General features: G+C 52.1%; 1 protein-coding gene across 1 annotated transcript; it reads right to left on the bottom strand.

Annotated features, from left to right (window-relative positions):
* Window positions 1-10: 10 nt before the first annotated feature.
* RASGEF1C (RasGEF domain family member 1C) lies at window positions 11-27,940 on the bottom strand. Its single transcript, XM_022563332.2, has 11 exons — window positions 25,120-27,940; window positions 24,826-24,948; window positions 23,497-23,634; window positions 16,466-16,666; window positions 15,311-15,385; window positions 10,139-10,228; window positions 8,355-8,457; window positions 7,760-7,839; window positions 7,582-7,677; window positions 2,391-2,486; window positions 11-363 (listed from the first exon to the last, which is right to left on the bottom strand). The coding sequence occupies exons 1-11, from the start codon at window positions 25,456-25,458 to the stop codon at window positions 214-216; spliced, it is 1,491 nt and encodes a 496-aa protein (XP_022419040.2). The 5' UTR covers window positions 25,459-27,940; the 3' UTR covers window positions 11-213.

Below are 27,940 nucleotides of genomic sequence, written 5' to 3'. Positions count from 1 at the left end.
GTGCCTGGGGGAAGCCTGGCCTTGGGAGCCCAACCTGCAGCTCCTCGGGCCCTGTCCTGTGCTCTGGGGGTAGCAACTATTCAGTTGGGGGATGCAGACTTCCCTGCTTCCTTGCAGACATAGCACACATGGGCGTGGTGCATCCCTGCTCAGAGCAGGGGCCCTGAATGGTGATGTGACCAAGAGACCACCCACGAGTTCTGTGGCTGGGGGTCAGGGAGGCCATGGGGCCACCTTACCATCCTCGCTGAAGATGGGAGCAGTGTGCAGGTAGTGGGTGATGCTGGGGTCTTGCTCGAAGGGACACTCCACTTGTTTCCATGTGATGAACTCTCCTACTTGCTTGGCCAGCTCCAGAAATTTCTGCCAGGGACACAGAGACACAAAATGATGCACCCTGAGTGCCTGGAGGTCACCTGTGACAATGGGGCCGGCCCTGGCCCAGTGTCTCTCATCATCCCCAGTGAGGCCTGCCTCTAGGGTGGGCAAGGTGGGACACGGGGCAGAAAAATGATGGAATCACCCATCAGGAAATCTGGACGTTTGTCACATCTCTTCATTCTCTCTGAAGAATTTGCTATGCCCAGCACCTAGGGTTCACCTGTCCCCCTTGTCATGGCGAGAGAGCAGCCTTGGGCTATGCCATCAGCAGGCAGTGCATTTAGCTAGAGGTGACTATTACTTTAGTTTCATTCTGTTTATTTTTGTGGTTATCTCAACTAATGGCAAGAGATATATCCCTACTTACAGCAACTTTGTTTACATAGAGAATGAGGCAAATACATTTAAATAAATGTATTTAAATAAAATTTAATTCATTTAAGTAGAATTTTAATTGAGTAAAATTTAAGTACATTTATTTAAGATTTTAAAAACTGCTAACTTAAAGCAGGATTTTAAATACAAAGCTGTGACTGGGTGAGAACCCCACTCTGTGGCATTCTTTGATCAGCCTTGGTGTCTGCCCCCAGTCCCCACTGCCCATGCCCCAGTATCTGGGGCCACATGAGTACCTGTCTTCTTGCCCCTCACTGCTCCCCCGCCCATCCTTCCGCCCAGGCCTTGATTCTGAGGACCAATTCAAGAAAGGCAAGAGACAGAGTGTGCGTTGGGACCAACTGGAGAGTGAACTCCCAGGCCCCCTTGGCCCCTGCAGTCTCTCCCAAGCCCAGCCTCTTCCATGTCGCCTCCAGCCTGGACTGCCCCCTGGGATGCAGAGCCCAGGCATCCTGCTGGACTGGGCTTCCTCCAGCTATGCCGGCCCCTAGGGGTAACCAGACCTGTGGGCAGCATGTGAAGGTCTGCTGGGGTGTCCATGTGAAGCCCCACAGCAGAGGCAGCTCCAGGCCAAAGGGCCCAGGCATTCATTGTGGGCCCTGTCAGCAGGAGACACGTGCAGAGCCTTTGGCGGACCATGTGGCATGTCCACTCCTCCTAGCCACTCTGTGTGGTCATGGTGGCAGCCCTGTTTCACAGAAGGAGAGACTGAGACTTGGACAGAGTGAGGGGCTGGCCCAGGACTGGTGTCCCTTGGAGCTGGAGGCTGAGTGGGGCAAGCAGTAGGGTAGGGCTGGCCCTCTCACAGGAGAAGAGCCCCTTCTTTCCTGTGGATTGGGGGGGTACCACTGCTCATGGCGTGCTCTGTCTGACTCAGTGACCATCTGCTGTCACCATCCTGTGCCCTTGGGGCTCCTGGGCCCCATTCCTCCCCCTCCCCATGCCTAGCCCACCAGCCACTTCGAGACGTACATGCTGGGTAAGCTTGTATGTGGGGTTGAGACATGGAGTGGATCAGCCTGGCCTTGCTTCTAAAGAGCTTGGGGACTTGGGTGCTGTGACTGAGGGATAATAGCCCGCTATAGAATGGGCCTCTCTCCTCCTGTGAGGTCAAGGGGAACTTCCTGGAAGAGGGAACATTTGAGCTGACAGTGATGAGTGTCTGCAGAGGGAGAGGAAGTCTTTCTCTCCTTCCCACTCTGCCTGACACTTCCTCCTGTTGCTAAGGGCTCCTCCTTCGGAAGGCCTCTCCTGACCGTGAACTGTGCCCCTGTGCAGCTCCTGTCACAGCACCATGTCAATTGTCACTGTGGGTCTGCAGGGCTGTCTTTCTTGCCAGCCTGGGGCTCCTTAAGGACTGAAAATGATGCTACTTCACCTGTGCTAGACACGAGGCCTGCACAGAGTGGGGGTCAATGCCTTCATGAGCCTCAGTCTCTTCCTATGGAAGATGTGGGGAGACCCCAATAATCCCACTCTGATGTTGGCTGCAAACTGCTGCACTCTGCCTCGGAGTCCTCCTTTAATCCAACCATTCAGGGCCAGAACTCCTGCTCTGGGAGCTTTTATCAGCCTGCTTAGGTGGCAGGCCCTCCAAGGCCCCTGGACCCTACCTCAAAGTTGACGTGTCCATTGGGGAGGCGGTTGGCACAGCCTTCGTTTAGGAAGTAGATGTCTTTGATGAGCAGGCTGAAGAAGGGGATGACAATCTGGAAGGGAGAGGGTGCAGATCAGCCCTCAGTTGGCCTCCCCACAGTGGCTGCATAGGAGAGAGGCAGCCTTGCCAGCAGCCACCTGCCCCAGGGACCTCAGATACAACACCAGGATGCAGAAGGTGGGAGAGACTTCCCACCTGGGCAAGGCTGGCCAGCCTCAGGGCTTCATGGGCCACAGGCTACGTAGTACGGACCATGGGGAGCAATGTGGAAACCACAAAGAAAGGAGGCACAAACTAGGGCCAGACCATTTCTTTCCAGGTCCCACCAGACCCCAGTGCAGTGCTGATTGAGCTCCTACTGTATACAATGCCATTCCCCTTCCTGTTGGGGCTGGGTGAAAGATGCATAGTTTCAGTGGCCTTTGAACGTTTCTCCCATCGTCTGTTGGGAAAGGCCAATGGGAGCTTCTCCCCACAGTCCAGGGGTCCACAGACTTAGGTCTCCTGACTCATGTGCCCCAGGAGGAATGGAGTGTGCCGAGCACACTTAAATATAAAATAAAAATTTTAGAAAAGAATAAATATACTGAAATAGAAAAATATTTTTTTAACGTTTTGGTTTTATGAATCAAAAAATATGCTAATGGAATGTGAATTATCTGCTGTGAAATTCTGTGGCCTCTTTTAAAAATATACATTTAACAATTTGCCATTCTATGTCTTTCTTGATGCGAAAGATCTGATGCTGCTGCACTATGGTAAGGCTGAAAGCATCCCTACTCTGGTTCCTGAAGGGACAGGCTTATGTGCTCAGCCTGAGAAGGATGGGGTCTCTGTGTTTCACTGTCAGATGTCTTGTTTCTCCCTCCTTGTTCCATACCTGCTAACCCCTAGAGAAAGGAGTCCAACTGGTGACAGCTCAGACTACTCTTGGGGAGCCAGCTGGGTCTACCTTGTGTGTGGGTTAAACTGTGTCCCTCAAAAAGTTATGTTCAAGGACTTCCCTGGTGGTGCAGTGGTTAAGAATCCGCCTGCCAATGCAGGGGACACAGGTTCGATCCCTGGTCCGGGAAGATCCCACATGACACGGAGCAACTAAGCCTGTGTGCCAAAACTACTGAGCCTATGCTCTAGAGTCTGCAAGCCACAACTGCTGAAGCCTACTGAAGCCAACTGCTACAACTACTGAAGCCCACGGGCCTAGAGCCCGTGCTCCACCACAAGAGAAGCCCGTGCACCACAACGAAGAGTAGCCCCCACTCGCCACAACTAGAGGAAGCCCGTGTGCAGCAACAAAGACCCAATGCAGCCAAAAATAGAAAGAAAAAAAAAGTTATGTTAATGTCCTAAACCCCCCAGTGCCTATGAATGGGAACTTATTTGGAGATAGGGTCTTTGCTATGGATGGAATCAAATGGAGATGAGGTCACATGGATTAGGTGGGCTGGTATTTTTATAAAAAGAGGGAAATTTGGACACACACTGGGAAGGTAGTCATGTGACAACAGAGACAGAGATGGGAATGATGCAGCCACTAGCCAAGGAGTGCCTATGGCCATCAGAAGCTGGAAGAGGCAAAGAAGAATCCTCCCCTAGAGTCTTTGGAGGGAGCATGGCCCTTCCAACCTTGATTTTGGCCTCTGGCCTCCAGAACTGTAAGAGAATACATTTCTGCTGTTCTAAGCTACCTAGTTTATGTGCTTTGTTATGTCAGCCCAGGAAACTAACACATCTGCTCTGCCCTTAGGCTCCAGAGCTGGGCACATGTGGCCAGGCCAGCTAGTGCCGGCTTCCAGCCCATCACCCTTAGGCCCGGGCACCAGGCCCTGACACTTCTGGCTCAGGGACTGCCTAGGTCATTCCCCAACCAAGCTGACAAGGGCTTTGATGTGAGGACCTAGGCACTGACCACTCGGCACAGCATAGAAGCATGGATGGCTCAGCTGGGCGGGGCAGATGGGGAAACCAAGGTCCATAGAGTGGCAGGGCCTGGCACCAGGTCATCCAGCTAGTGATCACCAGGGCCAGGACCAGAGCCAGGTTTAGCAGGGTTTTTCCACAACTGAGTGGTTTCCTGGGATGCAGGACTTGTGATACTAAACCTGGGGCAGTCCTAGGCAAACTGGGATGAACTGGTCACCCTAGATTTATGTCACTTCCACAAACATTTGCTCATGTCTTCTCTATGCTAGGTGCCAGGGCTTGGGGGACAGTGAGAGTGTGTCACACACATTCATTCCTGATCCCAGTATAGTGGGAGACAGTCAAGGGAACAACCTACAAAACAAGGAAGCCTCATCTTGGCTTCCCCCACACTGGCTTTAGTCCCTTGCTGTGCTCTCAAAGAGTGTCTCCACTTACGCCCTTGTCACCGGGGCATCGGTGGTGGGCCTGAGTCCTTCAGTGTGCTGAGGTATATACACATGAGATCATGTTTCATCCTCATCACTGTCCTGTGAAATAGGGCTTTTATGACCCCACCTCACAGATGAGGAAGCTGAGACTCAGACAGGTTAAGTAACTCATAGAAGCTCACACAACAGTAAGTAGTGGATGCAGGACTAGGACTCTGCTCCAGAGCCCCTGTCCTGTCTTCTTCCTCACTGTGCCAAGAGGGAGGGTGGTCTCAATCCATCTCCCACCACCCACACTGGTGCTGAGTCCCTGGTCCAGTTCTTGTGCATGATGGCTGAATTGAGTTGGAATGGGGAGACCCACTGAGACGGGCAGGGGTGGGGATTAAGGGCTGTGGGACTCTGGGGACAGAGATGGCTCCTCATGGGCCTGGTGCAGGTTTCCTGGTGGCAGGGCCATTGAAGTGGTCCTCTGGGTGGCAGCATTTCCCATGTGTGAGAATTTTTCACTACTTCTGTCTGTCCACATGACTGTAAACCTGGGCCATTGTTTTCTGGACCTGAGCATTTCCCTCAGAACCCAGCTCAACCTGGAGGGCACCCAGAGAAGCCTGTGTGGAGGGTGCTTTGTCACAGAGACTAGGGGAGAGTGAGGGGCAGACAGGAGCCAGCCATAGGCAGGAAGAAAACACAAAGTGACCTCCTGGCCTCAAAGTTTCAGCTGGGGGCACTGGGAGACTGCGAGAGCATCTGCAAGCTTCTTTCCCTCCTTCCCTACTTCATTTCCTCCCTCTTTCCTTCCCTCCCACCCTCCCTCCCTCTTTTTTTCCTTCCAACCTCCAGCCTTCCATTCTTCTATCTTTCCTTCCTCCCTTCCTTGCACACTTCCATCCATCTATCTATCCTTCCTTCCATCCATTCTTCCATCCATCCATCTATCCGTCCATCTGTCCTCCAACCTTCCATCCATTCATGAAGGAGCTTCTGTGGGTCTAGCCCATGGTCCATAACTCCCTGGAAGTTAGAGGAGAATGCAGTGAAACTAAGTGCACAGCTCTGTCAGTCTCCCACCTATAGCCCCAGACCTAAATGCACAGCGTCCCAGCACCCCAGAGCTAGAAGGGGTGCAGGGAGCAGGAGCACAAAGTCCCAGTTTGTTCACTCTGCTCTCAGGGTAGAAGGAAAACAGTGCAGAGCACCAGTGCTGTGACTGACACCTCAGTCCAAAGGCTGCAGCCTCCTCTAGGCATCCCACCCACAGTCCAACTCCTGGGCCAGAAACCAGTACCCCTGTGACTGCCACATGGTACCTGTGCCCCGAGGACGGAAGGTAGGAAAGACTGGGAGACTTAGAGTCTGATTCCTGGCTCTGCCGCCTACTTACTGAGTGACTTGGCTAGTGAGGGCTCCTCTCTGAGAATCAGTCTTCTAATGCAGAAAGTGGCAATGCTGAAGTCTACCCCATGGAATAGTTGTCAGAATTAAATTGGGAGATGGTGGTCAAGTGGCCCTCATGCGGTGGGTGCTCAGTGAAGCGAGAGTGCCCCTGCTGCCCTGGTTTTCCAGCTTCCTGGCTCCCGGGGGACAGGCTCACCTGCCCTGGGACTTGAGGACATGCCTTGCTGAGTGCTGCACCCCTGCACCAGGCTCCCCGGGACCCAGCATTGCTGAAGTGCTGACAGCCTGAACAGGAAGGGCCAGCTGGACAGGACATGGCCAACAGTGTGGCCTGGGTCTGCGCATAATCTGTGCTCTGTGGGGAGGAGGCTGGGAAGGCCTGGTGGGTTGCACGAGCATGCATATCTCAGCCTGCTCCCCAAACCCGACCACATATGCATCCAATACAATCACAGAGTCACTTCGAATTTCAAGAACAGCAACTGGTTCTATTATCCCGTAAGCTGGAAGCAACTTCCACAAACTATGGTGGGGCCCTGATTCCACCAATGTTCCTGGAAGAGAGCAGACTGAAAAGGCACAGCAAGTTTTGCTGTTTTCTCCCCATGGAGATGAACGACTCTAATCATCAAGCTGGTGACAGGTTTTAAGCTGGCGGATCATGGCAATCCCAGGGCCTGTGATGGTTTCTTGTATCAGAGGCCACTAGGAGAATTTGGAGGAGAAACAAAATTGATCAGGATGACCAAATGCCCTCCAAATGCAAATGTATAAGAACAAGATCTGTGAAAATGCAATTCTGTGGCAAGAAGCCACAGAATTTTGGTTTAGTCATTTCCAAAAACATAAATGTGATCTGAGGCCACATCAATGAAGGTATTGCCTTTAGGATAAGGAGGTGTAAGACCCTATGTACTTGGAACCACAATTTGATCTGAAACAGAGGGACCCTGACAAATGGAGCTGTTCAGAGAACAAAGGGGCCCAAGAGGGGAGGGAACTGGAGACCACAGCATGGCAGGGCAGGCGTGGGGCTGCTGACTCAGGAGGAGAGAGGGAGGCGGGGCCTGGGGCTCAGAAGGACTGGTGGCTGGAAGAGGGAATGGCCTTACTCTGTGTGGCCCTCTGGAGAGGACAGCCCCAGGTGGCTGGCACAACCCCACAAGGCAGCACTTGCTACCAGTTAGAGCTGCTGGGGGGTGGGTTGATCTATTTGGGGAGGTGGTGAGTTCCCTATACTGGAGGCATGCGAGCAAGGTGACACGACTCTCTTATTATAGATGCTGCAGAAGGGCAGGGGATTGGACCAGATGACCTTCAAGTCACCACCCCACCTGGGCCTAGGTGGTCTGGAGCAGGGAGGGGCTCTGAGGGCTGGGCAAGCCTCTGACCTACCTTCTCTCGGCTGCTGTGGGCGGTCAGGGAGCGGTGGGCTGCCCCACGCAGGGCTGTTCTATAGTTGCAGAAATTCCCTGTTGGGTCCATCTGGTGCTGGAAGGAGATAGGGAGGCATTTGGGCAACTGTGTCCTGGGGATGGCTGCTGGCACCCAGCAGCCCAGCAGCCTTGCTTACCTCGAGGATGAAAAACTTGGCTGTCTTCACTTTGGCCCAGGTCTTCTTCAGTCTTGAGACAGGGCTCATGTTCATGCCAGCTGAAAGAGGGAAGGCTGAGCTGGGGGCAGGGCCAGGCTGGGAGGACTGTTCTGAGCTGCACAGTCCCTCTGTGAGGCCCCCCGCTGGCCTAGCCCCTCAGGCTGCACCCTGACCAGGGCTGATGTTTGTGGGGCCTCAGCCTGCCAGATGGAGGGTGGGTGGGTGCTAATGGACACTGTGTACAGGTAGGCCTGGCTTCTGTATGTGCAGGGCCCCTGTCCCAGTCCCTGTCCCACACTGGCCCTATACTGTGACCAGGGGCCTGCTTTGGGCCCCTGCTTTCCCTGGTTCTGGGGACACACTGCCAAGCTCTCATCAAGCACCCTGAAAGCCCTGGGCTTGCCTCAAAAGGGGCACCTCCCCAGGACCTTTGGGGTGGGGTGGGGGGAACATGGGCCCAGCCTGCACCCACCCCCTGCTCAGGTAGCTTGCACCCCACCTGCCTGGGTGTGCCCACTCCACCCTCTCTGGGAGCACTTGCACCAGGGGCTCCAGGCCTGGCCGGCCCACTCACAGATGATGGCCATTAGGGAGTTGAAGTTGCCGATGTTGAAGCACTCACGGGCTACGTCGATGAAGAACTCAATCACCTGGGCCCTCTGTTTCTTCTTGGACGGCTGGGGACAGGGCATATGAGCCTCAGTGATGAGGTGTCCCCACCCTGCCCTGACCACACACCCTGCTTACCTGTCCTATCCCTCATTAATCTTCTTTAAGCCCATTTCACAGCTGAGATGCTTGATGCCAAAGCAATTTGTAGCCCAGGGACTGAGGCTCTCAGTGCACCCCGGGTGGAGCTAGCACAGAGCTCATTGCCATGGAGGGCCGGATGGGGGCTGGCGGGACTCCTGTTGCCACACAGGAGCCACCTGCAGCATGGGAGGTGCTGGGGGCCCCCACATGTCCTCCTGCCCTCTCAGGCCTAGCTCCAGCACCCCTACACCTAGAAGCAGAAAACATGACTCCCTCACCTCTCTTCCCAGCACCAAACTTCTCCACTTCACACGGGGTGCGGGGGCCCCACGGTGACCCTGAGGCCCTGTCCCGTAGCAGCCCCGCCAATGCTTTCTGTCGACTGACGGTGATTTCAACCCCAGCTCGAGTCGAGTGCGTGAGACTTTGATCTCTCTGATGGGTCAGAACCAAACTGTGTCCTCTCCCAGGCTGAAGCGCTGCCTGACTCTGGGGTGGGCTCTGTCCAGGCTTCACTCAGGCAAACCCCCGTCTTAGCTGCCAGGCCAGTGATGCGGTGTCAGAAGCAGGCAAGGCCCAAGGAACCCTACAGTGTTCTTTCCACGTAGGTTGCCCTCCTCCCATAATTGCAGAAGTGGTCCTTACTGCTGCCAAGAAGCTTGCTGTGGTGTCTGAGGAGCTGTGCATCCAAAATCCCTTCCGAGAGCTGCCTGCCTGAGGTCCTGCCCTTTCATGGGACAGCCCACACGGGGATGGTGATGGTGACCGAGCAAGGTGGGGGATCAGGGCCAACTACTAGGGTGGATGTGGGCACTCTGACAGGAAGCACTGTCTCAGGCTGAGGTATCACAGATGAGCTTCTCCTTTCTCGGTCGCAGACCCCTCATAAACACCTTATGCCCCAAGCTCTGTCTCAGTGTCTGCTTCCAGAGAGCCCACCCTGGCACATATGCTGCCTCCAATCTTCCCCTGAGATGGGGGACCTTGGGCTTCACCTGACAGTGGGAGAATGGGCTTGGGAGAGGGTTCCACTGCCATAAGGAAGAGAAGAAGGTGGGCAGGGTCTGGCTTGGCGGGGCTGAGACCCGGTGGCGAGCATGTCCAGCTCAGTGTTGCCTGGTCTTCCTGCTTTCCAGGAGAAGCCAGAGACCTGGACTTTAAAGTGCAATCTCCCACTTCTTAAAGGTTAGATTATTTCTACCTCTAAGTCCTGAGTGAGCCAAATGGAATTTGTCTGCAGGCCAGACCAGTCCGCCCCAGGAACAGGTGGAAGAAGCAGAGCCCGCCCCTCTCTCCCTCAGCAAGCATCTCTCTGACACCCTCTGTGACTGGCAGGTGGATCCACGCCAGGCAGGATCCACCGGCACGCCAGGATCCACCGCATCACTGGCCTGGCAGCTAAGACGGGGGTTTGCCAGGCTCTACCCAGAGGGGAGATATCACTACAGGCAAGCTGGGTGACACCCGGTGTCCCAGAGCATGCCCAGCCTGGCCCTGGGCTTGGAGACAGGCTCATGATGCTCTTCTGGTTCCCTCCCAAGAAGGCTCCTCTCAAGCCCTGGCCACCTTTGGCCATGCCAGGTCAGGCCTTGGCTTCCTACGCACCATGCAGATCTCAGTAGCCACGAGGTAGCACAATCTGTTGAACCATTTCACGTAAGCTTCCAGGTTGTTAGTCTTGTCACTGAAACAAGGCTAGGAAAGACACAAGGACCATGCTCAGGCTTTTTGTCAATAACTTTTTGAACACGAATAACTTTTTGAAGTCAGCCATGATCATTATAGACAGTCTGGGAAATGTTGCAACCTCAAAACCATCCACAAATATCTCAAAACCATCCAAAAATACATGATTTGACATGTATCCTTCTAGTCTTTTCTTCTATATGATATCATATATATCTATATGATATATATATCATATACCCACACACACAATTAATCCTCATTATTCACAGATTTTGTGTTTGCGAATCTGTCTACTTCCTAAAATTTCATTTGTAACCCCCCCAAATAACACTCATGTCACTTCTTGGTCATTTGTGGACATGTGCAGAGTGGCAGAACATTTGAGTCACCCAATGCACCTGTGTGTTCACAGCTGAGGTTGAGCTGATGCCCTGACTTCTGTTTTCAGCTCCCATACTGTAAACAAGTGTCCTTTTTGTAGTCTATTTAGTGTCTTTTTTTTTTGTGTGTGGCACTTTTGTGCTTTTTCTTGGTGATTTCACTGTTTAAAGTGGTCCCAAGCACAGCGCTGCCATGCTGTCTTGTATTCCTAAGCACATGAAGGTTGTGACGTGCCCTAAGGAAAAAAATATGTGTTAGATAAGCTTCATTCAGACGTGAGTCACAGTGCTGTTGGCCATGAGTTCAATGTTATTGAATCAACAACATATATTAAATAAGGTCTCATTAAACAGAAACACACATAAATCAAGGTTATATATTGACTGGTTGATGAAAATGTTGTGATGAAAGGCTTGCAAGGAGCCTAACCCTATGTTTTCCCCAGGAGTAATGGCTCAGTATTTGCTAATTCAGTGTTCACAACGACTATAGGATATAAAGATGGTGAATAATGAGGACCAACCATATGTATTTATGTATGTATGTGGGTATGTATGTTTCTATCTCTATCTCTATATTCTATATATATTCCCACATTTTTCTACATGAACCCTTTCATGTGCTATAAAATATTCTTTGGAAACATAATTTTAAAGATTGATGTAGACTATTCCACTGTATAAATGTACTACAATTCCAGAGAATCCAAAGGAAGTAAAGAAAGAAGGAAAAAAAGAAGCACAAGAGGTAAAGAAGACAAGGTACAACAGAAGACAGTAAAAACAAATGCATCTAGAGCAGTAATTACCCTGATATAGACCAGTCACTGTAATTTTAAAAATCCAGCCTTCTGCTATTTTCAAGAGGTACACCCCAAACCCAAGGATATAAGTAAAAAAATTGAAAAATACACGTGATAAATATTTATGTGATATTTATCATCACATAGCTATATTAGTATTAGACAAAATAGACTTTAAGGCAAAAAAGGACTCCAAGGCAAGAAGCATTAAGAGAGTTTAAAGGGTAACTGCATAAAGATAAAAGTTTTGATTTATTGAGAATATGTCATGAGTCTAAATTTGTCTGCACCTAATAGCATAGCTTCAAAATATGGAGGCAAAAATAATCCAGAGAGGTAAATTCCTTATAAGGAGGAAATTAAGAATACTTGTTCGTTAAAAGACACAATAATGAGAACGAAAAGCAAAGCAACCAACTAGGAGAAGAAAATTTGCAGTACATCTAACTGACAAGGGATAATCAACTAGTACACATTTTAAAAACTCACACAAAACTCTTAAAAATCCTTAAGAAAAAGACAAATCACCAATAGAAAACCGAACAAAAATCAGGGGCAGGCATTTCATAGACGAGAAAACAAGAATGTCCAAAACACATGAAAAGATGCTCCATTTAACAGTTTGACAAAAATTAAAAAGCCTGACAATTTCAAGCGTCAGTGAGGCTGTGGAGCAAGAATAACTCCCTGCTGGCAGTGTAAGTGGATACAGCCTCACCTGGCATCACCTGGTAAGGTTAATCATATACCCACCCTGTGACGGACACAGTGACTCCCTTTGTAGGTATATATTAGAGCAACATCTCAAAGTGTTGTCCATGGACTCCTGGGGGTCCCTGAGACCATTTCAGGGGGTCCACAAGGGCAAACCTAATTTCATATTCATAGATTATTGCCCTTCACCATGTTGACATTTGTACCAATGCATAATAGAATGATGGGTAAAATTGCTGCCACCTTAGCCTGAATCGAGACAGAGTCACCAAATGACACCAGTGGCCATTGTGGTCTTCACTACCACACACTCACAGTAAAAGAAAAAAAGTGAGTGTGACTAAGAATGTCCTTGAGGACACAAAACTTTTCAGTTTTATTAAATCTCAACCCTTGAGTACATGTCTTTTTCATGTTCTATGTGACAAAATGGGAGTGCAGTTGTCCCTCGGTATCTTTGGGGTGGGAATGGTTCCACCTCCCCCCTCAGATACCAAAATCAGAGGATGCTCAAGTTCCATATGTAAAATGGCGTAGTATTTGCATAAACCTGTGCACATCCTCCCGTGTACTTTAAATCATCTCTAGATTACTTATAATACCTAATACAATGTAAATACTATGTAAATAGTTGCTTGGGTGAGCAGTAAATTCAAGTTTTGCTATTTAGAACTTTCTGGAGTTTTAATTTTTTCTAATATTTTTGATCTGAGGCTGGTGGAATCTGCAGCTGCAGAACCTACAGATACGAAGGGAGGACTGTAGACATAGGCACTTCTGCTGCACACAGAGTTTTGATGGTGGTCTTGCGGAAAAGCACTGGTGTGACTGACTTGTGAGCTGAACTTTACTCATGGAGCACTATTTTTACCTGAGAGAAGGACTGACCCATTATGGTTACTCAGACTTCAGTATTTGGTTGATATTTCCTTGAAAATCAACAAAATGAGCCTGTAACTTCAAGGAAAACAACTGATAGTATTCGTTGCCAAGGATAAAATTCAAGTTTTCAAGAGAAAATTGGGAACTTATAAAACATGTATCTGCCTGTGGAGCTTGACAGCTTCCCAATACTTAAGAACTTTTTGGGTGATATCAGTAGTGAATATATATAATTTCATGAATGAATATCATTTTAAAATATCATATAATGAAACATGCCAACATTCAGAAGGTCTGCTTGATTCAGTGAACCCATATTTTCCAAATGGACAATATATGTCACAAAATCCTGCATGGGCAAAAAGATCCATTCAAGATGCAAGATGGACCAATGAATTTTAAAGTGATAGAGTTTATTTTCAGATTCCAAATTGCAGTTGATCTTAAAACATTACCCCTTGTTGAGTTTTAGTGTACTATCAAAGAAGAATATTCACAATTATCTGAAAAGGCTGTAATGTATGCCTCTCTTTTCCAACTACATATTTGTGTGAGGATGGATTTTAAACCCAAAAAATGTTAGGTCAAGAGATTGAATGCAGAAGTAGATTAAGAGAATTCAACTGCCTTCTATTGTCAGTCATTAAAGAGATTTGTAAAAATACTGTAAAACAATATCACTCTTATCATTAATTTTTTTTATTTTGGAAAATAGAGTTATTTTTCATAAAACTTACATTAACATATAATGAGTTATGATTTTTGAATAAATAAATATTTTAAAAAGTTATTGGCTTTAATGGCTAATAGAATAAATACCGGTAGATAGTATTAGTACATAATCAAAAGTTCTTTGGGGTCCTCCATAATTTTTAAGAGTGAAAAAGGCATCTTGAGACCAAAACATTTGAGAACTGGTGCCCTAGAAAAAATGTACCCACATACATTAGAAATGTGTAAGAATGTTCATAGCAGCAATATCTACAATAGCCAAGAGTCCAGAAACAACACAAAAATGTTCATCTACAGTAGAGTGGGTAAAGAAATGTCACGTGCAATCTTGATGTATTTCACAATAAAAAATAATACTTGGAAAGGGCCAAACCCCCAAACAAAACAAAACAGAACAACAAACAACTCAATAAGAGTAGCAAAGTCTCCTTTCCACTCTTCTCCCAGCTCCATGCTGGGCTCCCCAGAGTAACCAGTATTCCTAGAGATTGTCCACACGCATGTGCAAGGGGATATGTATCATGCACCCTCCTATCTGTTGTTGTTACACAGATGGTCACATACTCTTTGCCACTGCTCTTCACTTTACTCTCTTTTCTCAACAATGGACCTTTGGTGATTATTCCATTCTTACAGTCGCTTTTATTCTAATAGTTGCATAGCATTCTATGTATGGATGTATTATAATGTTTAATCAAGTCCCTGTGGATGGTAAGGTAGCTTGCTTCCAGCCTTTGGTCATAAAGCACAGAAAGATATCCCAAATATCTTTGTGCATACATCTTTGTGTACATGTGTGTGTATATCTGCAGGGTAAATTGTTAGGTGTGGAAAGTTGGGGTCCAGAGTGTATATTTCAAGTGTTGATGCTATTGCCATGCTGCTCTCCAAAGTGGCTGTGCCAATTTTACCCCTTACCAGCCCTGTATGAGACGGTCCCTTTCCCTGCACATACACACCCATAATGTTTAATCTTTGCTTATCCGAGAGGTGAAATGCAATTGCATATTCAGTTTTCTCTTCTTTTATTAGGTGCCAGGGCAGAAGACAGGATATTTCCAGTTCTGGTTCGGATTTAACTCCTTGATAAGCACCAGGCTAACTGCTGGTTGGGCTCTGAGAGAGAGGGGCAGGCTCTGAAATTCCACCTTCAGAGGGAAGAGCATGCCCTTAACTTCCCTGGGCAGCTGGCACCAGCCCGCGTCACCCCGGGTGGCCGCTAGAGGGCATCAGCGCCCACCGCAAAGCACCGGGAGGGCACATGGGGTCTTGGAGAGGGTCCGTGGGAACCTCTACCCTCTAACCCACCCAGGGCTTCTGCTCCTCGACCGCCACTCCGCCCTCGCTGGGTGGGTGACCCGGCCAGGCTCATCCCGCCCTCCCAGGCTTCCCCAGGACTCAGGGCTGCTGGGGTGTGATGGCCTTGGGCTAGGGGCATGGGTGGAGTGGGCACGACCCCTCCAAGCCCATCTGCCCTTGGTCCCTCCGAAGCTTGCTCAGCTGATGCTCCGGGGATCCCCCAGAGGGACCGGTGAGTAGGGGTCACTGCTGGGACAGTCCGTCCAAGGGCCTTCTACCTTTGTGCTGGCCAGAGGGTCCTTGTTCACAAAAGCCTGGACAAATTCCTCAGGTCCAATGTGTTGTAGCCGTTCCTGCACCAGAGACAGAAAAGGAGTTGGGAAAATGGGAAATGTATGGGGAAGGGATGCTCCCTGGGGGCCTGGCATGGGCCCAGCTGCCCTTCTCACCGGGCCTCTACAGCCCTGTTCTGGGTTGTCACAGAGCTTAGCACCATCTTGAAGGGGGCAGCCCCTCCTTTCCCATGCTCAGGGGCAGCTGTATTTCATGGGGGCAGGGGTCAATGTCTCCATAGGGAGTGCTTGTAGGGTGTGATACCTAGGAAACCAGGTTCGAAATCGGGTAATTGAAATGACCTGCTCCCTCCAGGGTAGGCCTGGTGGCTAAGAGCATGGGGTCTGGGTCAGAATTGAATCCTGGCTCTGTCCCTTCTGCTGTGTGACTTCTGGCAAGTCACTTAAACACTCTGGCTTTAGCTTCCTCAACCGTGAAAAGACAATAATAATAGCACCTATCTGGTAAGGTGGTGGGAAGATGAGATAGTGCACGTAACTCTTGAATATAATGCCTGGAAACCAGTAAGGGTGCCATAAATGATGGAGGTTTAAAAGAAAAGAACCCTACTCCCCAGCTTCCCTTCTCTCTGGGGCAGGCCCCTTTGGCCTCTGCATCTACAAGGAGCCCAATATACTGGAGGTTAGGCCAGGGCATCCCTTTCACACACAGGAAGGCCTGTCTGCGCTTCTCTGGAAAGCTGGGGTGGGTACAGTGTGACTGTGTGAGTCCTGGATGGGGGAAACTGAGGCCCGGGTGGGGAAGGCCTTGGATGTGGGAGGATCACACATCAGGTGGTGTCAGAGCCAGGATCTGAACCTAGTTCCTCTGTCCCAGGCCTGGACTCTCAGGCAGGCCAGAGGTCAAAGTTGGGCAGGGCTGGTACCTCCAGCCTTCCTGTTCCTCGCCCCAGGTGTGGTGAGAGACTGCTCCAGAGTCAGGGTCCTCAGGAGATGCCTGGGTGGCCCTGATGTGATGGGCTCAGGCCCTGGGTTAGGCTGAGACCAGGTGGGGTACAAGACGGGGAGTTGGGGGGTGGCCGGCTATTTTCAGTGTCCCAGGCCCTGGGTCTGAGTGGAGGGCGGCGTGGGCCTGCTCACCAGCTCTATGTGGGTCAGCTGCTGAGCCAGTGTGTAGGGGTCACTGCAGATGCTGAGGAGCTCCCTGTGGATAGAGGCTGGAGGCTTGTTCCTGTAGGAGATGGGCTTGTCAGCGCCCAGCAGGCTTTCCGGCCCCTGGCCCAGAGCTGCCAGCTTCTGGTGCAGAGCCTGCAAGAGCTGATGCATCCTCTTTCGGTATGCCTGGAGGAGGGTAGAGAGAGGGTGCTCAGGCCTGGAAACCTGTCTCCGCATATCTAATAGCTGAGGCAGGCAGGCTCCCCAGCTGTCAGGGATGGGCTGCTCCTAGGTGTGCCTGCACCTCCCCCACCCTGAAATAGGACCCAATCCAGGGCAGGCTGGGTTTGGGGCCTACAGTCAAGGCTGGCTGGGGAGAAGGCTGCAGGATCACCAGTGGCAGCCAAGAAGAGCACACATTAGGGAGAGTGGCTGGGTGCAAGCCCCCCCAGCTGTCTGGGGAGAGGGGCAGCATGGGGTAGGGACTGCCAGGGGGTAGAGGGATAGAGGAGGGAGATGTGGAATGGGCCCTGCCCTGGGTGCTAGTCTTTTGCTTGGCTTCAATGGGGGTCCCCTCCTGTCTCCCAGGCCTAGCTTAGAGAGGCTTTCCCTGACCAGCCTTGCTGTTCATCCTCTGCCCCTGGCACTCTGTCTCCAGCTCACCCTGTGTGACTTCCTTATGGGACCCCTGCAGGAGATGATTGGGGTTGTTTACTCCCCTGCAGAATGACAGCTCGGCAGGGGCAGGGAAGTCTGCGTTAACCTCTCTGTGTCATAGCTCTGGGCATGCAGTGGACACTTGATAAGCATTTACTGTACCGACAGAGCCCCTCACCATGCAGCTCAGATGCTGGGCTTGGTGCAGGGACCACCCTCCCACCCCATGGGGAAACTGATTATTGCCCCTCAGAGACCCCTATTTCCAAGGAAGGTGCATCAGACTAGCTGGGTTTACTGAGCAAGTGGTCCACACATTCCCAAAGGTTTGGTCAGTAGCCCACAGAACAGGCCCCCGACTGGTCAGCAAATGGCTCCCCCAGAGGTGGATTCAACCCCCTTGAGCCAGGAGCTGGCCTGGAAGTGGCAGTGGGCATCCAGGGCCTGGACTCCTGCCAACAACAAGGTGTCAGGAAGACAGGTTCCCAGCAGGGCCTGGTCCCAGAGGCCTCAGAAGAAGGTTGTGGATAGTCAGTACTGCCAGGTAATTTCAGATAGAAAAAGTGCACATTCTTCATGCACACAAACCCAGAGGCATTTTGCAGGTGGGGCGTAGGGTGTAGGGCTTGCCTGGGGGACCTCAGAGTTTTCTCAAGTCTCTGATGGGGCTCAAAGGAGCACTGAGGTCCAGCATTGTTAGTGCCCAGAGCTCTGGTGATGGAGGTGGCATCCCAGCCCCTTATGAAAGTGCTTCTCTGTGGAGTGGCCAGGGCAGCTGTGGTAGAGCCTTCAGGACACAGGAAACCCGAACCCAAGCCCAAACCCTAACACTAACCCTAACTCCCAGAGCCGTGGGGGGCAGACCCAGAAGGCACCCATGGGTTAGCTGGGTTAGTGTGGGTAAACTGAGGTCCAAGTCTTCCCTTTGTCGCCAGTGGAAGGAACAACCCGTCTCAGCTTTGCTGTATCCAAAAGTGTGGTCAGCACACATGCTGCCTCCCAGGTCTTCATTTGAGTGCCAGGAAGATGGTGAGTTAGGTCCAGTCAGAGCCAGCCCCGGTGACACAGTCACTGGTGATTCCCGACACCTCCACCAGCCCCCCACCTCTCTCTGCTACCCAGCCCAGAGGTGGCTACACTGGCTGTTGAGATCCCGCATTTCCCACTCAACCCTCCACCATCCCATCTGCCTCCTCTCCTGTCACCAGACTAACTCTCACTGGCACCAAGGACCTCCTGTCATGAAAGCCAGGGGCTGTTTCTCAGGCAGCATCTGCCTCAGCTCCCCAGTGTCTCCTGCCTCGGGCTGTTTGTAGGCTTGTCTGTCTGCACTGTGATTGCATGCTGGGTTCCGCCTGCCTCTGTCTATTCCTCTCTTCACCATCCTCTGTACTTCATTCCTGGGTTTTCTGGTTCATGTGCAGAGTGTCGTTTAGTATTCGTGTGCAGACAACCTTCTCCTCTGATCTCCAGAGCCATGTGGGCAACGGGCCACCTGGACCTGGTGCATGCAAGAAGTCATGCTCTCCTCCCCAGGGCTGCCTCTTCCACCTGCATCCCTGTCCGCTGAATGGAGCACTGGCATCAGGCACCTGGACGTGGAGCCATCCTCAAACCACCTTCTCCCTCAGGCCCTCCAGGCCATCACCAACCCTCTTGATTTTGCTTTCTTCCATTTCCGTGCTTGTCGTCCACCACAGTGTATGTGGTCCAGGCCATAGTCATTTCCCTGGTGGCTGCAGTGGCCTCCTCAGTGGACCCCATGCATTCACGCCAACCTCTCTCCATTCCACCCTGTAGCAAGAGTGTTCTGTTCAAAATGCACATGTGACCACTGCACACTTCTTCCCTAAATTGCAAATTGCTTTTGCAAAGACAGAAAACCTGACATGGCTGGGAGGCCCTGAGGTCAGCTCTGGGCATGCTCAATGGCCTCCATGTAGCCCTTGCTCCTCTTTTCTGTGCTCCAGACACAGACCACTCCCCGATCCCTTTGACCCCTTGTCCCTCCTGCCCCATGACCCAGGCAGGACCTGTACAGCCTTCTCCCTCCAAGCTCCATGCCCTTCCTTCACAGCCCTTGTCCAAGCCTCTCACTGGAGTACCAGCTCCATGAAGGCAACACTGGGTCACTCTAAAGGCTGGTCCCCAGCATGAACAGGAGGGGCCCACACATATTTGCTGATTAGATAAAACTGGGCTTCACCTGCTTCTAGACAGTCAGCCTCTCCAAGGCAGACTTCAGAGCTCTACTAAAGTCAAGGATGAAGTGCATCTGTGGCTACAGTTTGATAGAACCAGGCACTGGCCCTATTTTTAAAAATATGCAGACAATTTAGCAGGACTTGTTTCTATTGAACCAATATTCACTCCAAACAATTGCCATTGCTTGCGTGCTAATTCATTTAAAAATTTTCCTTTAGTGTTAACCTCAAGCTTATCTGTTGCTTTTTTCCTGAATCTTCTGTTCCCCCTCTGAATGTGGGGAAGGTATTTGACCTTCTCTTTGACCTCCTCTCATTCTCTCACTGATTTCTACACCTTGTGGACGCTGTCTGGGAGATCTCAGTGAATCCGGGCAGGCCCAGGGACCTACCGCTGAGAACGCCAGTGTGTTCCTTGTCACTGTCAGGAGCCCACATTTGAGCGCCAGGGTGCACCCAGCATGGCTCAGCTCTCCCCCAGTGGCTCGCCCGTGAGCTGGGAGGATGGGGACTGGACTGTTTTCTCTGTCATTCTCACAGAGCTGCCTGCTGCATGCACGGAGCCGAGTGTGAGTGTAGAGGTCGCCATCCAAGCGTGGCCTGGGTGGTGGCCATGGCTCTCCAGGTGCCTCCAAGTTCTCTTGGACCGAGCGTTTCGTGATTAGGATCCATTTCCATCCAGACAAGTACGGGCCCTTGTTTTCTGAAGTTCCTGAAAGCTCCCACCTGAGCCAGCCCACGGCTGATGTCCAATGGGCTTAGCCCACCTGCACAGGCAGGAGTTCTGCACCCACTGCCAGCTCGTTCTCTGTCAGCTGTCCACCACCTTTGCCCTTGGCGGGAGCTAGTAGACAGCCATGTGAGTGGGAGAGCAAGGCCAGAGCGAGGAAGGCTGCCCGTACAGTCAGCTTCCTCTGGCCAGCCCAGTGGGTGTGGTCAAGGCACTGCTGTCCTCCTGTCCTGTCTCCCTCACCAGGGCTGTGACCCTCTAGGCCTTCCTGTGATCCCCCAGTCTCCCTCAGCCTCGGCATTGGTCTTCCTGAGCTGTAACTGCTGAGCCCAACCTACCAGGATGGGAGCCGAGGGTGGACTGGAGCAGCACAGAACCCACAGTCATAGAGAATGGCCTTCCCAGAGCCGCTCCAGCCCCTTGTTCCTGGTTACTGAGAGGTGGTGGGGAGCACAGTGAGGACCTGAGGCTTCCAGGAAATGGCAGGGGGGCAGGAAGAAAGAGAAAGGTGTCACCTTTCACAGCTACTTTGATGGGGAAGCCCCACTCCTTCCTGGCCCTGTACCACCTCCTCCACGTTCCTGAGCAGCATTGTTCTCCTCACAGCCCTTTGAGGGAGGGCTTATCATCTTCCCTCTTACAGAAATTAATTTAAGTTCCAGAGAGGTTAAGTAACTTGCCCAAAGACACGCAGTTCTGAAAACACTTGTGTTCATCTCATTGTATTATGCACAACACTTTATATCATCCTATCTTGATCCTATCTCTGTGTAAGAAATCTTTTACAAGATGATTCTGAAATGTTTTTGGAGCAAAAGATATAATGCCTATGATTTAAAAACATAATTTGGAGGGAGGGGAAGTGTGTGAGGGGATAGAAGAAACAAGTTTGGCAAAATGTTGATAATTGTTGAAGCTAGGCTATGAGCACACAGGAGTTCATGGTTACTATTATCTATGTTTGTATATGTTTGAAATGTTCCATAACAAAAGTTTCAAAAAAGTTAAAAATAATCCCCATGTGCCTGAACTTTGGAAAGAATTTGTTCCTCATCATAGCTCACATTTACCAAATGCTGAAGTACGAGCACACGTGACTTCAGGGCCTTTGCTGCAGACCTGTGTGGTGGGAGCAGTTATCGTCTCTGTTTGACTGATGAAGAAACTGAAGTTCAGAGAGGGGAAGCACCTTGCCCAAAGTCACATAGCTGTGGTTTCTGAGCTGGGATCTGAGCTCAGAAGGTCTGACCCTGACCTCATGTTCTGAGTGCTGTGGGCCCTGCCTCATCAGTTAGGTTCAGGGCTCACCAGCTCCTTTCCCAGCTGAGACTGTGCCTGTGCTGGGAGGGGAGCAGCCTGCAGTCCACCTGCAGCATCCAGGGGAGGGAAACCAGCACCTACAGGACATCCCCTTGGAGCAGGTGCTTTCTGGGGAAGGGCAACTTGGGGATTACAAAGACACATGGGGCACCCCTGGCCTGAGCCTGGGCGGGTGGCATGGAGACTAGGGAATCCCAGGTCCAGTTCTCACCACTCAGCACACCTAATTGGATTCCAAGGGAAGGAATGAGAAATGCCCCGAATGAGTTATTTCTGCTTTGAAAATCCACACCTGGTGGATGGCTGCTTTCTATAGCCCATTCATAGGTCTTGGCTGTATATTATTTTCATCTACTGGGTAGTTAGAAAAGATTTCCCGGCACAGTCTTGACAGATTTTTTGAGGGCTCAGTGAGGAGGCACTGCTTCTCAAGGAAACAAGCCCAGGACTTACACCCATCCCACGCCACCGTGGCCAGAATGGCAGGGTCTGCCTCTGAAATTGCTCTGCCAATGGCAGAGGCAGGCCTGATAAGGGCAGATAATCCATCTTGTCAATGGCTTAGACCTCACCTGCTTGAAGGCCTACTGTGGCGGGGGAGATAAAGCAGAGGACTGGGCTCTCATCTCACTACATACCCTCTGCTCCATCCATCCATCCATCCATCCATCCATCTACCGTCCCTGCAACCATCTATTTCCCACCCATCTGTTACTGCCCACCTCCCCTTTTATACAGTCACCCACCCACAGATCCATCAATTCACTTATCTATCCTTCCTCCCTCCAGTCTAACATTTGCCCTCATCCATCCATTCATACATGCATCCACCATTCATCCATCCATCCATCACCATCAATCCACCATCCATCCATTCATACATACATCCACCGTCCATCCGCTCACCCACCCATCCATCCATCCACCATCCGTCCATCCATCCATCCATCCATCCATCCACCCACCCACCTTCCCATCCATGTTCTCACCCACCCACCCATACCCACACACACCCATCCACCTACCCATTCACTCACCCTCCCATCCATCTAGTCATCCATCTACCCACTCATCTAGCTATCATTTCTACCTTTCTCCTCCACTTCTTTCCATCAATCTCTCCACATCCACTTAGCCCATAAATCTCCCTGCCTACCCAACTTCCCAAACATCTTTCTTTCCCCCTCGACTCATCCATCAAAGTAGCCAACTATGTACCAAGCCGGTCAGTCAGCATCTACCCTTCCTGCTTCATCCTCCTGATCCATCCAATCATTGAGCCTTCCCTGAGTCTCCTTTCTGCTGCAACCTAAGCCAAGTTTTATAATCCCCAGATGGATCAGGGGATGCAAAGGAGGAGGAGGAGATGACCCTCATCTCACCGAGCTCTCATAACAACTAACTTGCTGGCTATGTGAAATGACATCAGGGCAGGGCATCCCTTTCTGAGTCTCAGTTAGGCCTTGGACTTTACAGCTACCTGGTGCCCAGCCTGCCTTGGCAGTTCTCCTTTGGCTCTGGCTGGCTCTGTGTTCAGACCCACTGTGGGGCATGTCACTAGCTGTCAGCTTGCCGCATTCAGTCTCCTCCCAAGGCAAGCAACATGCACTCCCCCTCATTGTTCTCACCCTAATCCTGGGAGGTAGGGAGTAGGGAGTTTTGTTCCTCTTTCACCTTTAAGTGCTTTCCCCAGAGTAATGCAGCTGGGAGAGCAGGGCAGGGTGTGGGGCGCAGAGGCACCAGATGCCCAATACACTGGCTGCCTCCCAAGCTACTGGGGAAGAGGGTTCTGCCAGTCCAGCCTAATGGGTCATTGACCTATGGCCCGACCACGCAGCCACAAGAGCCCTTCACTTGCCATCTGATGCCACTGATAAGAGCAGGACAGGAGAAAGGTCAAGAGACCAGGCCTGGAACCAGAGGCCTGCTCTCCCTGCCAGCTCTGCAGTGCCTGATTCTCTGATGGGGCAGAAAGGGGCTGATTTTAGAGGGGCTGCAGTGTGCTGGTGGGGAGATGAGGACCCTGAGGCCATCCCAGGAACAGGCTCAGATCTGGGGTGTGAGGGTGTAGACAAGGTGAAGAGAATCCCGCTTGGCTCGCCCACCTCGTCACAGGGGGCGATGCGGCCCACCACATCCTTCAGGTGACTGATGGTCGACTCCTCCTGGAAGTCCCGAGGGAACGTCTCTGTCCACTCGGCCAACAACTGGAGCAGTTTGGGGCCAAACTTCCGGACCTGGGCCTGCAAGGCAATCCGAGGGTCGTCTGCATTTGGTGAGGGTTGCTTGGGAGGTGGGGGTCATAGCAGCCACTGTCTCAGCCACTCACTGCGCGTCTGGGCTGTCCGAGGGGCAGCAGCAATGGCCGAGGCGGGGTGGGCCTCGTGCCTACTTTGTGCCAGGAGACAGAGACGGGACATGGGGATGGGGGCTGACCACAGCAGAGCAGAGGGGGACAGACACACGTTTGGAATGGGGGTCATCTCTTGTTTGTAACTGCCAGTCGTCCCATCTCCCTTTCTGTGGTGACAGCATCTGTTTTCCTGTGGGGTCTCCCTCTCCATCCTTCCCAGCTGATCCTGACCCAGGGCTCCAGGAGTGTGCCCAGATCAGTGCTGGCCAATCAGGGCATGGCACACCCCCATCATGCACTGTGATTGGCTCACAGAGGGGCATGTGGCCTAAGCTAAGCCAATGAGATCGGGGCTTTTATTTATCAGGATCCTCTTTCCACAGGATTGGGAAGGGTAGACCATGACCCTGGAGCCGCGGAGGCCATCAGTCACTGTACAGAGAACCTGCCTGAGCAAGAGTGAGGCTGGCCAGAGGTAAACAAAGCAAGGGGTCTTAGGGAGAAAGACCACGTTTTAATGGTGTTTTAGTCCCTGGAGCCAATGGTAGCTTGAGACTTTGCAGTTATATGAGCCAGTAAAGTCCCTTTGCCTTAGGCCAGTTGAAACTGGGTTTCTATCACTGGACAGCGGAACCCTACTGACACATGTATAAATAGACAGTTGTAGCCCATGGGATATGGCGAGGGACAGAGGAAAGGATACGGGGAACCGAGGGAAGGCTGAGCCAACAGTGGACCTGCAGAAGAAAGGGTGGAACAGAGGGTGCTGGGGGCAGGGAGACCAGCAGGCACGGCAGGGCCATCCCAGGCCACAGATGGGGATCTACTCATGGGGCTCTGCGGGCCCAGGTTTGGGCTGTGTGAGCTCAAGGCTCCCCTAGGGCATTGGAAAACAGCACTGGGGTTAAAGGTTCTGACTCTGTCCCTTCTGGCTCTGGGCTTCAGACAAGTCAGAAACCCCTGTGGGCTCCTTGTCAGGAGAACGGGAGCAATTGCTGCCTCTCCAAGATGTTGATTCACAAGTGCATGTCAGGGGAGACCCAGTACACTCGGAGGCCCCTGGCCCTGCCCTGCCTCTCACCTTGTCCAGCACTGGCTTGTCCAGCTGCTGCTGCTCGATGCACAAGTGGCAGACCCGGGCCAGGAGCTCCTGGGGCTCGATGAAGAGGCGGGAGCTCAGCAGGAAGGTAAAGATGTAGGCTTTCTGGGGGGATACGGGAGAAAGGCAGCATGTGCTCACAAGGGCATGGAAGGACGTGCCTCCCAGCCTACTCCACCCCCAGGCCCAGCCAGCCCCAGCTCTGCTGTCTCCCCCATGCCTGGTGGAAGAGAGCCCAGTCTGCTACCCCTCCTCCCCACTGGGTGGATCACCCACCTCAGGGTAGTAGTCAGCTTTGGGCACCAGCTGCTCGATCAGGGTGTCCAGGGAGGCTGAGGATGGAGCTCCATCCAGGAGGGGCTGCCCGGCCTGCTCACCATCCGTGGGCTCAGGGTGGGGTAGGCCGAGGCTGCCTGGAGTGACCATGTCGGAGGTGCTCAGTGTCCGGGGCATGCCTACCTGCAATAGCAAGGGGCATTTGGACCTGCTGGTCCCCCAGGATCCTGGCTGGGCAGGCCCTGCCTCCCATAGGCTCTTCTGTGCCCACCTGAGCCCAGTGATCACCTCCTGGGAGGGCTGCCAGGGAGGGATCCTCCCACCCCATAGCCACTGCATCCCCAGGAATCATCTCTTTTCCATTATCATTCCTAGACATTTAGGGACTGACTGTTTCCAGTATCCACTCCTACTCGCAGTGAAGGTTGTTTTTGACCAGGCTTAGACAATCAACGTATTTGCCCTGCTGCTGGCCACAAGAATGAGTCAGGGGTGGACCTGATCCAAACTAGAGGGCTCAGATGCAATCCTAGAACTTCTGTGGCACTTGAAAGCTCTTTCCCCTGGGTCCCTGAGCAGTGGAATGGCACGGTTGGGACCATCCTGTCCCTCAAGGAGCCAGGAAAGTGAGCACATTCCTGAGTTCAGTGGGTGAGGCCCTGGATCCTGCTGTGCCCGAAGCTGCTCTGTGGACTGCTTCATTACATGAGTCTGTTTGAGTTTCTCTCAGGTGCAGCCAAATGACTGTCCAGGCTCTTTGTGATTAGGACCCACTGACCTGTCCAGCTATTCCCCCCTTGCAGGAAGGCTCTCCCACCATCTTCAATCCTCCATCCCTCTGCACGTGGCTGAAGTGACTCCCCCTAGGTGGGACCTTCCCTGTTTCCCTGCAGCAACCCCTCAAGGCTGGGCCTGACTTCCGGTGGGCATCAGCAGATTCTCCCTGTCAGCATTGTGGAGTGCTTGGGGTGCTGCTGGTGCCTGGTATAGAGAAAGGTCTCCAGCCAGACCTCCTCCAGGTGGGGCCACAGCACACATGTCTTCTGACCCAGCACTGAGTCAAGGTCCTGGCCTGCAGCAGGCACCTGTCCACGAGTGTGCACTGGACAGTGCTTCCTCCCTCGGGCTCTGCACATATGCCTGTTGGCCAGTGTTCCTGAACGAAGCCTTTGGGGCACTTGTGGCAGCGAGTCCTGGCCAAGCCTGTGACTGTTTAACCATCTCTCATACGTTTAACCAGCTCCTATATGTACCCATCTCTCCATACATTCAAGTAGCCCCTGCAGCTTTAACTGTGGAGTCCTGCAGGATCACCACAGGGACCTTACAGGGAGCAGCCTCCCCACTGCCCCTCTCACCTCACCCCTGCTGCCCCCATGGCAGACCCTGGCCCCAGCCTGTTTCTGACTTCTCCTGCCCCCTGGTGACCTGGCCCTGAAAGTAAAGACAGAGGGACTTGGAGAGTCCAAGCTGATGTTGGGGATCAGAAGCAGCCCCGCAGAGGGCCGTCCCTAGGGCGTGCAGGGACTGGGTTACGGTGCAGGGAGGGTGCGGGAACCAGTCTGAACAGCGGCCTGGACAGCCCCAGCCCTAGGGACAGCCACAGCTTTATTTCACCTTTCCAGCAAAGTTGTAAGTGTTCAATTTTCAGTTGATGAAACTAAAATTTCACAAAATTGTCTCCTGTCCATCCCAGTGGGAAAGCTGCTGCACATGAGGGCACGTGGGGGCTGCCCTGCAGGGAATGGTGGTTAACTCTGGGGTGAGCGCTGCCTCTGCCGCACACCCAGAGCCCAGAACCAGAGCCCAGTTCCACTAGACAGAAAGCTCTTGAGGCCAGGAAGGTCCACTCTCTCCTGCCAGACACCTGGCACCTCCTCCCTGTAGCCTGTCCCAGATCCCAGTTTTCTCAAAGATGAGCCAGTAGTGGAGGTGGAGGCGATTCTGGAAACCTCTCTGTAGCTCAGGGTGGTCCGTCAGACAATGTGAGAGGGGCTGCAGAGGGGCCTTTCTGGGGAAGCCAGGATGCCACAGCTTCAAGAGGTGAGCTGGGAAGCATCCAGAGCACCTCAGGTCTGGCCTGGTACTGGGAGCCGGGTGTGGGGGGCCGGACACACGAGGAAGGGGGGAGGGCTTGGACCCAGCTCTGTTCCGAAGCAGCAAGTTTACACTGGAGGTCAGGGGTTGCGTGGAGCTGGGGGCCAGAACCATTATGACTCACAGGGATGCCCAGAGAGCAGATGGGTGGTTGATGTTGCCCTCCCACCTCCAAGCACCCATCCTGTTGCCAGCTGGGCTCTGGCCCGATTATCAGTGGATGGATGGGCTTGGCCCCCTGCTGCAGTCTCTGGTGTCTCCTGCTGTTGCTGATGGTCATTCATGCGTGCATGCATGGAGTGGCTGCATACGGACAGGACCTCTCAGAGCTGGCAAGGGGTTGGGGAGGCAGACATAAGCAAGCCAAGGCATGCAGAGAGACTGTACCACTGAGGCTCTGAAGGGTGTGCCCAGGCAAGGGGAGAGGGGATGATGACTTCCTGCATCTGGGTATTCCTTTGAGATAGGGTGGGTGTGGTCAGAGCCACGGTAGTGCCCTGACATTCCTCCCACCCCTCCCCGAAGGTGCGCTGGCACAGACGTCATCCTCCTCCCTTGAGCAGGGGCTCCAGCCTACTGGGAACACAGATGGGCTGCGGAAGTGGCCCCCATTCACCCTTTCCCATAGTAACTGCTTTTATTAATTTCTTACCTATTTTTCTGTCCTTCTGTATACAAGGACAAGAAAATATAAATATATATATTCCCCCCTTTCTTTATTACA

Source organism: Delphinapterus leucas, chromosome 3 (genome assembly GCF_059928025.1).
Source record: "Delphinapterus leucas isolate spDelLeu-1000000601 "Yukka" chromosome 3, BTC_Dleu_Yukka2, whole genome shotgun sequence".
Taxonomy (NCBI): domain Eukaryota; kingdom Metazoa; phylum Chordata; class Mammalia; order Artiodactyla; family Monodontidae; genus Delphinapterus; species Delphinapterus leucas.
This window is presented reverse-complemented; position numbering and strand designations above follow the sequence as displayed.

Bases quoted from the DNA above. Each gene is read 5' to 3' on its own strand.
- RASGEF1C (XM_022563332.2), bottom strand. From the start codon at position 25,458: ATGCAGTGGCTATGGGGTGGGAGGATCCCTCCCTGGCAGCCCTCCCAG. The intron at 8,458-10,138 runs GTGCGTAGGAAG...CCCTGTCCCCAG, and splicing joins TGGCTACTGAGATCTGCATG to CCGTCCAAGAAGAAACAGAG. The intron at 2,487-7,581 runs GTAGGTCAGAGG...TCTCCCTTCCAG, and splicing joins CCCACAGCAGCCGAGAGAAG to ATTGTCATCCCCTTCTTCAG.